The following is a 12,089-nucleotide window of genomic DNA, read 5'->3' as shown; positions in this document are numbered from 1 at the left end:
GATCAGGAGTCCACCTACCAGTACAGGGGACATGGGTGTGATCCCTGGTCTGGGAAGATGTCACATGCTGCAGGGCAACTGAGTCTGTATGCCACAACTACTGAGCCTGAGCTCTAGGGTCCAGAAGCTGCAACAAGAGAAGCCACCGCAAGGAGAAGCCTGCGCACTGCAACTGTCACAACTAGAGAAAGCCCACGCACAGCAACAAAGACTCTGCACAGCCAAAAATTATATATATATATAAACAGTGGCTTAAATAGGACAGAAGTTTATTTCTCATGTGAAAAGATCTCTGGAGGTAGATAGTTAAGTACTAGGAATGCTGGCTTCATAGTAGTCTTAATGACTTAGCTTTTTAACTTTATGCTTCATCATCCTGAATGGGTGTTTTCCATTCTCTATGTCACTTCATAGACACAGAACAGCTGCTATTTGCAAACAGCTGGAGGGAGAAAGAGGAGTGGCTCTTGCTCTTTCCCTCTTACAGAAAAACTTGCTGGAAGTAACATATAACACTTCTATTTATATTTCATTAGCTAGAACTTCCGGAGAAGGCAATGGCACCCCACTCCAGTACTTTTGCCTGGAAAATCCCATGGACAGAGGAGCCTGGCAGGCTGAAGTCCATGGGGTCGCTAGGAGTCAGACATGACTGAGCGACTTCACCTTCACTTTTCACTTTCATGCATTGGAGAAGGAAATGGCAACCCACTCCAGTGTTCTTGCCAGGAGAATCCCAGGGACAGGGAAGCCTGGTGGGCTGCCATCTACGGGGTCGCACAGAGTCGGACATGACTGAAGCGACTTAGCAGCAGCAGCAGCAGCTAGAACTTCATCATTTTGGAAATGACATCTTCTGCCTGGGAAGTAACATGCCCAGGAGGAGTGGAGATTCTGTGACAACAGAAGATGGGGACATGGATATCGAGAGTCAACTAGCAGTCTTCCACCTGGGGGAGGTGGGACCTGTAGTGTGAGAAATTCCCCACCTGTGGGAAGGATGTTTAAAAGATGCAGAGGACAGACGCCGAACAGAAACATCCTTTTGCACATGTGCATTTCCAGTCATCACTACCATCACCACAACAGGATACTCACGCCTACCGTAATACAACCATCCCTGTACGAACAAAAATACATCCACCCTCTTTCACCAAAACAGGGACAACCCAGTGTCATTAACTACTGCATCCAGCTCCAAGTCTGGCATTTTGGGATAACACTTATGTTGATATTCTGAAAATGCCAGACTAAAGCACAATGTCAATGACTCCCAATTCAGTCCATATGAAATATTAAGGGAATGGGAGGTAGAAAAAAGGCAAAATTAGAAGAGCTCTGTAATTTAATAGAAAACAGCCTACACTCACATTTGCAAATAAGCTGTTTTGCCTTTATTTACCACGCATATAGGGGCTTCCCAGGCGGCTCAGTGGTAAAGAATCCGTCTGCCAATACAGGAGATGTGGGTTCAATCCGTGGGTTGGGAAGATGCCCTGGAAGAGGAAATGGCAACCCATTCAGTATTCTTCCCTGGAAAAATCCCGTGGACAGAGGAGACTGGCAGGCCACAGTCCATAGGGACATGATTGAACACTTGTTTTTTTGTTTTTACCACACATATGCCCTTCTATGGTGAGAGATTCCAAAGAGATACTGCATAATAAAGCTTTTACACTAAACATCGATATCTGCAAACTAAAGTTATTCCCTGGGTTGGCTCTTGCGTCCATCCCTCTGGTGACCTCACTTTCAGGTTCACTGTTAACCCACTTTCTTAGTCTACCACCTGACTGATGACAGACACACAGAGACCAGCCTGCTCTGTATAGCAACTCAAGACCTGGAAGCAAAGAAGAAGGTCCAGTCCTGGTGGATCCCATAACAAGTCTTCCAGAATATGCCCATTATTCTATTCCTGTTAATCAGACCTGGCTTTTCCCAAGTCTTCCCAACACAATCCCCCGACAAAGCACAGTCCTGTCTAAAAGACCCAACAGCCACTCTGCATTTCCTACATTCTACTTTTCTTCCCATTTTAAACATAATTCTGGAAAGAAGCAGATAGGGTTTCAGTCGTGGTTTACAAAAATCTGTTAGTACTATTGGAAACATTACACCACAGAAGATAAAATACAGATCTAGCCTCATTTTCCCTCAAACGTCTCACCCAGCACGCAAACTATCCTGTTGGTTCTAGCCCCACGTCTCCCCACCACTGTAAACACCCCTTCTAGCGACAATACCTCAGGTTGGCCCTCTGTCTCTATGTGGCCTCTGCACAGCAGCACCTGTTCGTTTGAAATTCAAACATACATACGTTTATTTAATCTTTTCTTCTGGATTTAAATCTCACGTGTGACGCACCTATTTCTATTGAAAATCCTCCCCAAACACAAAGAGCTCATACCTGCTGGTCCTCAGAGATGTTTCGTTACAATCTGGCCTAAGCAAGCAGCAGACCAGACCATGAAATCTCATTACCCACTCTCCAGCCTCAGAGTTTTTGGCTGATCTCTGGGATCTCCCTGAACCTGATCTTCCGTGCTCCCTCCGAGCACTTCTGCCATCTACTTCAGGAACAGGGCATTCTGTGCTGTGTTTTATCTCCCAACCAGAACAGAGTGAAATTCTTAAGGTTCCTTGAGACCATTAAGTACTTTTCTGAAGCAAACTCTTCTTTATTCTTTCCATTTTCATTAGAAGGGAATCAATGCATTGTTGTGCCTACTTTGAGTCAGGCTCTACACAAGCTTCAAATAAAATTTGCTTAAGTCACAGTCCCTGCTCTCAGGCAACATATTGTTCAATGGCAGAGATAGACATTTAAAGCCAGCAACTAGAGTTCAGTAAGTGCTGACAGAGGAAAACATTGACTCCTATAGGAACAGGGATTTAAAGTCAGTGCACTGAAATTAGCTGGGTGGAAGGTGGAGGAATGTCACTCAAGTGAAACCAAATCTCAGTGGCTTAATGCATGTTTATTTCTTGCTCACCTTTTCTGTCCACTGCAGTCAACAGCCCCTGGTTTTCCTGGTCTGTCAGAGACCCAGACTGATGGAGGCTTCCACAGCAGTCTGAAGTAGATATATTCACCCGCACAGTGGCTTTTAAATTTTTTGCCCAGAAAACGTGTAATTTCCACTGTGTTTAATTGGCCAAAACAAGTCAGAATGTTACATGTAAGTTCAAGAGGGAAGTGACACTTCTCTAAAAGGGAAACAATCATAAATCATTGGTGACAATCACTAATACTTCCCAGAGGGATTATCAGTTGTGGCTCCCCCCAGGTAGGGGCTTCTCAGCTTACCTTAGATGGTGAATAGGCATTTGGCAGGCTTAGCTGGCCAGAACAAAAGCATTCCAGGCAGAGAAAACAGCAAGTGCAAAAGCGTGAATAAAAAGGAACATGGTGCTTTTAGATAATTTGTAAGTTTATGTAACATTCATCCATTCTAAATGCTTTAGAAATACTGGCTTATTCCTGACAAGGTCCAGTGGGCGTTGGGTGGGGTAGCAGGAGAGGGGGCGGTTCATTTGTCAGAGAAGGCACAGGAGGCCAGAAGTTTACTGTAGCAAGGCCTGGATCCCAACCCAGGCAGCCTGACTCTGGAGTCTAGGGTATTCAGAAAAGCTAGAACCCAATGCTCCAGGGAAAGGGACGGACATCTGCCAAGAGATGTAGCTGGAGAGGAAGCAGAGGTCAGGCTATGGTTTTGCAAAATGGAGGAGACTGTCTTTTTCTGAAGGCCTACCATATTCAAGCAGCAATGATGTAAGCAAACTTACACATTAGGAAAATCACTGGCTAAATGTTACTTCCTCCCTCCTCTACCATCCACCTGGACTCCTTAAATCCCTTTGATCCACGTGGCTTACTGTACCATCTAGTCCTGCAGCTGAGGGATAAGGAAAATGCAATTTCTGTACCAAGTCCAGGTGTTTTAATAAGCTGTTAAACTACTTTTAAAGGCAGATCCATTTCTGTACACATCACCTATCCCATCCATGAAATAACTCTACAAATTTTTCTTGACTCACATAAGCTATTTTCTTCTGAACTGGAAACGCCTTTATCTAGCTGCTCAATAATGAATACAAATGGAAGTTCTCTACTTTTGGGGGAACTTCTCCACCACATTCAGCTATCACAAGTTTTTTGTTTTAAAATCTTCTTACTGATGCTACTTGCACAAACCCATCACTAGTCGACTAGTTTCACACTTGTGCGATCTCTGTGCCTCTGGGGTGACAGGGTGTCCACTTTCCTTCTTTGCTTCAAGGCAGACATTGTGAGAGCATTCTCTCCTTGCCCATCTTAGAACTAGAGTCAGGGGCAGTTGGGACCTGGGGGAGCCACATCTCTCCATCGTATTACTTTTGCTGTGGTTTATTAGAAGTCATAGGTCCTGCCCACACTCAAAGGGAGAGGATTTCACAAGAGCCTGAGTACAAGATGGTGGGATTATGAGGGCCATTTTAAAGTCTGTTCACCACAGGGAAGAGGCAAAGAAATGGGAAATTGGCCCTTCAGTCCCTGGAGAAATGAGTCCTGGGAAAAAGTGTCCACCAGCAAGAAATCCTTGTCAATTTCCCAAGCTTTTCCAATACTTAATAAACTGTAAATTCGTTCATCTGAAAAATGGTCCTCTTACTGGTATAAATTTCAATTTCTTGAATTATAAACATCTTTTAAACTTTTGGGCCATCAATATTTCTATTTCCATAAATTATCTGTCCATAGCTTTTGTTCACTTTTAAAAAACTGAGTTACCTCCATAATGATATCATCTCACACCAGTCAGAACGTCATCATTAAAAGTCTACATATAATAAATGCTGAAGAGGGTGTAGAGAAATGGGAACCGACCTGCACTATTGGTGGGAATATAAATTGGTGCAGCCAATATGGAGAACAGCATGAAAGTGAAAGTGTTAGTAGTTCAATTGTCTCCAAGTCTCTGTAACCACATGGACTGTAGTCCACCAGGCTCCTCTGTCCATGCAATTCTCCAGTCAAGAATACTGGAGAGGGTAGCCATTCCCTTCTCCAGGGGATCTTCCCAACACAGGGATCAAACCCCATCTCCTGCATCGCAGATTCTTCACTGTCTGAGCCACCAGAGAAGCCCAGAGAATAGTATGGAGGTTCCTTAAAAACCTAAAAATAGAGCTGCAATAAGATCCAGCAATATTACTCCTGGGTACACACCCAGAAGAGATGAAATTTCTACTTTGAAAAGATACATGCACCTCAATGCTCCTAGCAGCACTATTTACAACAGCCAAGACGTGGACACAAACTAAATTCCACTGACAGATGAGTGGATGAAAAAGATGTAGTACATATACATGGTGGAATATTACTCAGACAAAGAATGGAACACTGCTTGCAGCAACGTGGCTGGACCTAGAGATTATCATACTAAGTCAGAGAAAGACCAATATCATATGATTTCACTTACATGTGCTGCTGCTGCTGCTGTATGTACATCTAAAAAATTGATACAAATGAACATAGAAAATAAATTTATGGTTACCAAAGGGAAAAGGTGGGGGCAATGGCGGGGGATAGATTAAGAGTTTGGGATTAACTGACAGACACTATATATAAAATAAATAATAAGGACCTACTGAATGGCACAAGGAATTATGTTAATTTAAAAAAATATCTGGAATGCCTTAATGATTTCAGTTCAGTTCAGTCGCTCAGTCGTGTCCGACTCTTGGCGACCCCATGAACCACAGCATGCCAGGCCTCCCTGTCAATCACCAGCTCCCGGAGTTTACCCAAATTCATGTCCATTGAGTGGATGATGCCATCTAACCATCTCATCCTCTGTCGTCCTTCTCCTGCCTTCAATCTTTCCTAACATCGGGGCTTTTCAAATGAGTCAGCTCTTCGCATCAGGTGGCCAAAATATTGGAGTTTCAGCTTCAACATCAGTCCTTCCAATGAATATTTAGGACTGATTTCCTTTAGGATGGACTGAGTTGGATCTCCTTGCAGTCCAAGGGACTCTCAAGAGTCTTCTCTAACATCACAGTTCAAAAGCATCAATTCTTTGGCATTCAGCTTTCTTTATAGTCCAACTCTCACATCCATACATGACTACTGGAAAAACCATAGCCTTGACTAGAATTCTTTATATAATAGTCTCTATATTGGTCTTTTCGGAGAAGGCGATGGCAACCCACTCCAGTACTCTTGCCTGGAAAATCCCAAGGACGCAGAAGCCTGGTAGGCTGCAGTCCATGGGGTCGCTAGGAGTCGGACACAACTGTGCGACTTCACTTTCACTTTTCACTTTCATGTATTGGAGAAGGAAATGGCAACCCACTCCAGTGTTCTTGCCTGGAGAATCCCAGGGATGGGGAAGCCTGGTGGGCTGCCATCTCTGGAGTCGCACAGAGTCGGACACGACTGAAGCAACTTAGCAGCAGCAGCAGCATATTGGTCTTTTATCTCATTTGCCATTAGTTATCCCTTGTCATAAAAAATCTTTACAATCTGGAATAATGGTAAATCTGTAAAATCTTTCCCTTTATAGCTTTTAAAATGGTGTATTTAGAAAAACTTTTTCTTCCCTATGATCACAAAATTTCATACATTTTCATTAATACTTCTAGAGCTTTAACATTGGGGCCTTAAACTCCAGATGAATTAATTTTAATGAATAGCATAATGTAGGAGTCTATTATTTTTAATTGCTAAGTAACTGTCCTATTCCTATAAATGGGTTAGTCCACCAGTTTGAAGTATCTTTATCACATACACAAGGGTCTGTTTCTGATCTCCAGTTCTTTTGAGTCCATAGTACCACACAATTTTACCTGAAATCTTCCACAACTATCCCCCACAATTTTACTTGAAATCTTCCCAAATCTACCACACACCTTTACTTGAAGACTTCAAGTCTTCACAGAGGGTACAGTCTCATTTAACAACCTGCTATCTACAGCTGTGAAATCTCACCTTACTCTCAAGGTCTGGGCAAGAGCCTCTAGCTCTTGAACTCAGGTGTAGGGTAGGCGAACGCCAATTTGCAGTGATTTAATTCACATGTCCTTACTCCCCTTTGGCCTTTATTTCCAACAGAAGTCAAGCCAGACACCAGTAGCCTGAATGCTATTTATTGAAAAGAGCAGGAAAGAGGGAGTACAAGTACCCTAGGGACGGAATGGAACAAAAAAAGGAGTACAAGTCTGCCTCCTGCTCAGCAGATTCTCCTGTTGCCCCACTGGGCCATCTTGTTGTTGACAGGCATCTTAAGGAAGCGGTCAGACTGCATGTAGGTAGCTATTTTCTCCAAAGCCTGAAGGGAAAGCACACCAAATCTTATAAAGACTCTAACCCAGGCCAAAAGACCTATTTCAAAATAGTAGCACGAGCATGCTGCCTGACTCCACCCCCATGTCCCTCATTCCCACCACTTCTTATAGACAGTGCCCTCCCAAGACTTAAAGTTTAGAGGTGTCCAACCACTGATCCCTTTAGGCAAAAGTTGGTGTTAGGCAAGAATATACAACAATGGGGTCCCTTGAGGGCCCAGGGCAGCCTGTGTTTTTTAAGAGAAAGGTGCAAGGGGCATCACCTCAAAACGGCACATGAAAGCCTTCAGATTCGGAAATTCATCCAGGCACTTGGGCTCAAACATACGGTTCTGATCTAAGACATCATAGGTGAGGAAATCCACAAAGGTGAGCTACAGGGACAATAAGATCATCAGGTCTGGGGAGTTCATTAATACCTGCAGAGACAGAAAAGGATCCCCTCCCTTTCCTTTGTTCTACCTTTTCCCCTGCAAACCATGAGTATTTCCCCAAGAACAAGGAGAACTGTTTCAGTTGTCCAGGTAGCTGTTCCAAGTACCGAGGCTTCAGCTTTTCCTGGGGGAGAAGTAAAAGCAAAAGTGAGAACAGCTGCCATCATCTCCATGAATCAGGGCATGGGCCAGTGATGGACACTTAGCAGCCCTTTCTCCAGGTGCCTTCCTCTCCATGCCTTCAGGGAGAGGGGGCAGATGGAAAGGAAGGATGTGGAAAGAAGAAGGGCCAACACCAGAGTTACATGACAGACCAATCCTCCAGAAATAAGAGTTCTGTTTCTTATTCTGACAGACTTGGTGGGAAGGTAGCCGCAGTAGAATGGGGCAGATTTAAGCCTTGAGTTCCTAAAGGCTCCTTGTTCTTGATGCCTTCCTGTTCAGGAAACTCACGTGGTCAGGGTTGTAGCAGAGTTGTACCAGTTGCATGCGAAAATCCATTATTTGGTTCTCCATGATGTCCACTCGAATCCTTTCCTCTTCAGTGTCACCGCCTGTAGGCCAAATGACAGGAAATCACCCTTGGTCTTATCCATTCCCAAGTGAGCTGCCCTCACAACACCAGCCCTACCCCAACTCACACATATTGTGCTTGCGGGCGATGTAGCGCAAGATGGCATTGCTCTGGGTCAGCCTGTTCTTACCGTCCATGAGATAGGGCAGCTGGAAAGAAAAGGACAGGCCAAATGAACAACCTCTCTCTTGCCTCCCTGCCTCTCTCTCCTGGGAAAGAAGACTTGCAGGGAAGAGAACAGTAGAGAAAAAATGCTGTGTTAGAAGAAAGAAGAAAGAAAGTAAAAGGTAGCAACTGAGTCTACACTTAATTCTAGACAGGGTGCTTTACTGAGTGTGTGTTTGTGTACGGGTATGTGCACGCTATGCACTTTCTCTCCGAATAAGGCTTTTAAATGCACAAAGCAAATTACACATATTACATAATTTATATAACATTAAAAGAACAAAATTTTAAGAGTAATATGTGCCTATGAATGCATTAAATAACAAGAAGATGTAACGACTATCATACTTTCAAAGTATGATAAGTGTAAATAATATTTATTTATATTTGCAACACATGTAATGCAAAAATACCCAGTCACAGGCTTGGCTAATAATCAAGGTTACATTGCCTACATTCACAACAGAAAGAACTGTTAACTTTTAGCTAGTGGTTAGTAGAAATGCAAATGTAATTTTTTCTTCATCCAAGCCTAAGGACACCCTGCATTCTATCTATTCTATCGAGATGAAGAGCCCTTATTCTACAAACCGCTAGAGGAGAGAGGAAAGGAGCAAGGATACAGTTGAAGGCCTTCCCTTCTGCCCCCTCCTCTAAAACCACCTACGTTAGGGAAGTCCAGGTCTAGTTTGAATTTCACATCCAGCCACTGGCTCTTATCATAGTCAGGAGCTGTAAGAGAAAGAATGAAGTGGGATCCAACCAGCTTAATATCCCACCTGAGGAGCGTGGAAAGATTTAGAGACACACCCTAATTCCAATTCCTCACAAGCGTGCTAAGTCGCCTCAGTGTGGCCGACTCTTTACGACTCTGTGGACTGTAGCCTGCCAGGCTCCTCTGTTCATGGGATTCTCCAGGCAAGAATCTCCAGGCAAGAATTGGAGTGGGTTGCCATGCCCTCCTCCAGGGGATCTTCCTGACTCAGGGATCAAACCCACATCTCATGTCTCCTGCATTGTCAGGTGGGTTCTTTATCACTAGCGCCACCTGGGAAGCCCAATGCTTCACATACCCAGATCCCAAAAGCTTAGCCATTACCATCAGTGTTAAGGCAGAGTTGGGCAACGGCAGGAGGAAAATTCCCAGCTCTCTCCCCACACTAAACACAACAGACAGCTCTCAGGTGACTGGTGGCAGAAGTCCCACCCGACCTTGGCGTAATGCCACCCTCTGGGCACAGTAAGACAGGAACAGTTGGAAGACCTGCTCAGCTCAACGCGGCGTCGCACCGGCACGTAGTGAGGCATTACCTTCCCCGCACGTGTATCTTTTCTCTTCATAGGACGTATCCGTGAACTCCAGGAGCATGCGGATGGCGTGCGCCAGCTGATGGGTCGGGGAAGAGGGGTGGGGGTGGGGAAAGCGCTCGGTCAGCACCTGCGCAGTTTCCCCCCCCACCCCCACCCCACCCCCAACATCCTCCACCCCCAACCCGCCAACGTCCCTGCTAGGGCTGCCGAGACGCCGCATCCCGCCGGGATGGGGTGGTTAAGCAGCTCCCGAGACCTACCCCGGGCTGGCTTGCTGCCCTCAGCCCCTCTCCCCCAAGGCCAGCGTCTCCGCGGCCCCGGAGCTCGCAGGGGGCCGGCCGCGCACCGTTGCGCAGCGCGGCGTAGGAGGTTTGGCCTCAGAGACCGCTGACCAAGAGGACCCCCAACTACCTCCGCGTCAGTCGCCCAGACCGAGTGGCTTAGCCGCTGAGACCGCACTCACCCCGCGAATATCCCAGTAACCTAGAACCATAGACTTTGACGAAGCCATGTCGATATCGCCTGTGTGCCTTAGCGCACTGGTGGTAGATGGCTACCAGGAGGGGCTTTATACCCGTCGTAGGTAGGTGGTGCCAACGTGCGTGCCCTGACTCCGCCCCCACCGTAGTCTCACCCCCTCACTCCGCCCCCTCCCCACCTTCCGAGTGTCCGCTTGGCCGCGTGCCCGCGCGACTTCTGCAGTTTCTGGCGTTGGGAGAGGATTCTCCCGAGGCCAGACCCGTGAGGAGAATGCCCGCGCCCTGTGATTGAGTCTCTGAACTTTCCGCGCGTGAAGCCGCACTCTGTTTAATAGTTCAGTTAGAGTGGAATGGGGCTGAGCCCTAGCAGTCCAGGCCGTGAGGACCCTGTTACCCTAGTTGCCATAAATATTTATCTAGGGGGGATGGGAGGTTTGGGGGTAAGTGGGCAAGCACCAGGAGTCGACAGAGGCTGACCATCAGGGAATCGCTCTCTTTGGCGTGTGCACAGAGTGTGGATGACGAGGAGTTCTGAGCTACTGGGTAGGTGCCTGGCCTGGCCCCTGCAGCACAGACACTTAGAACACAGAGGCCCTAAACCCCTTAGGCCAGGCGTGGGAAAACACATTTCCCCCTAGTTTGGGTGTAGCAAAGATGAAACTTTTTAAAAGGACAGTTCACTAAAAGAAGAAAGGAAAAAAGTACAAATGCATTGGGACAGGTGAATTTATAATGTTTGGATTTCTCCTCCTACGATAACAGGCCAGTCACAAATTAACTTGGGATATAAGACTAATGCTTATTGAAAACCTATGATATGCTAGTCAATAGTCTAGGTACTTCTTGTATGCTAGCTAATTTATTCCAATTTAAGCTTCACAACAACTTTGTGAAGTAGCTGTTACACCAATTTTATAGATTAGTGAGGCGTAGAGAGGTAGGATGAGTTGCCGTTCTAATTTCAAGTGTCCATGGGTGGCCTAGAATTCAAAACTGCTGCTGCTAAGTCACTTCAGTCGTGTCCAACTCTGTGTGACCCCATAGACATCAGCCCACCAGGCTTTCCTGCCCCTGGGATTCTCCAGGCAAGAACACTGGAGTGGGTTGCCATTTCCTTCTCCAATGCATGAAAGGGAAAAGTGAAAGTGAAGTCCCTCAGTCATGTCTGACTCTTAGGGACCCCATGGACTGCAGCCTACCAGGCTCCTCCATCCATGGGATTTTCCAGGCAAGAGTACTGGAGTGGGGTGCCATTGCCTTCTCCAAGAATTCAAAACTAGGTCTGTGTAATAGCCCAACGTGTGCTAGATCCTCTGCACTTGGGTATCCAAACAGTCTCACCTCATCTCAGTCTTTGCTGGGAAATCTGGGGAGCCCTGGGTTAAAATACTTTTTTACCTGGTTCTGGAAGTTTTCCCTGTTTCTAGGACTGCTTCAGCTCCTTGAAGCCCCAGAAGACAATATGTCAATATCGCCTCTCCTCATTCCCCCGAATTAACTTTGCTATTTAACTTTTGCTCTTGACAGTCAAACCTTAAGGGTCTCACCTTTGTTCTATTTTGTAAGGGAAACTATTTGCTTTTTTATTCAGTGTTACCAGTTAGGAGAGATGATTTTCTGAGGCCAGGAACTTGAGGGAATGAGATAGGCAGGCAAAAAATAGGATATTTTGGCAGTGTTAGGGTCATGGACAGATTCAACTGAGTGACTGTGGGAAGATCTTGTCTTCTTTTTTTTATTGCAGCATAATTGCTTTACAATGTTGTGTTAGTTTCTGCGGTAAAACAGGGTGAA

At 45.7% G+C, this 12,089-nt stretch overlaps 1 protein-coding gene across 1 annotated transcript; it reads right to left on the bottom strand.

Annotated features, from left to right (window-relative positions):
- Positions 1-7,118: 7,118 nt before the first annotated feature.
- Positions 7,119-10,429, bottom strand: GSTM3 (glutathione S-transferase mu 3). Its single transcript, XM_070785961.1, has 8 exons — positions 10,280-10,429; positions 9,817-9,892; positions 9,173-9,237; positions 8,408-8,489; positions 8,220-8,320; positions 7,795-7,890; positions 7,596-7,706; positions 7,119-7,316 (listed from the first exon to the last, which is right to left on the bottom strand). Exons 1-8 carry the CDS (start codon positions 10,325-10,327, stop codon positions 7,218-7,220), a joined length of 678 nt encoding a protein of 225 aa, XP_070642062.1. The 5' UTR covers positions 10,328-10,429; the 3' UTR covers positions 7,119-7,217.
- Between the last annotated feature and the right edge of the window lie 1,660 nt (positions 10,430-12,089).

Source organism: Bos indicus, chromosome 3, assembly GCF_029378745.1.
Source record: "Bos indicus isolate NIAB-ARS_2022 breed Sahiwal x Tharparkar chromosome 3, NIAB-ARS_B.indTharparkar_mat_pri_1.0, whole genome shotgun sequence".
NCBI classification, from domain to species: Eukaryota; Metazoa; Chordata; class Mammalia; order Artiodactyla; family Bovidae; genus Bos; species Bos indicus.
Note: the sequence above shows the minus strand (reverse complement) of the source record. Positions and strands in the feature narration are given on the sequence as shown.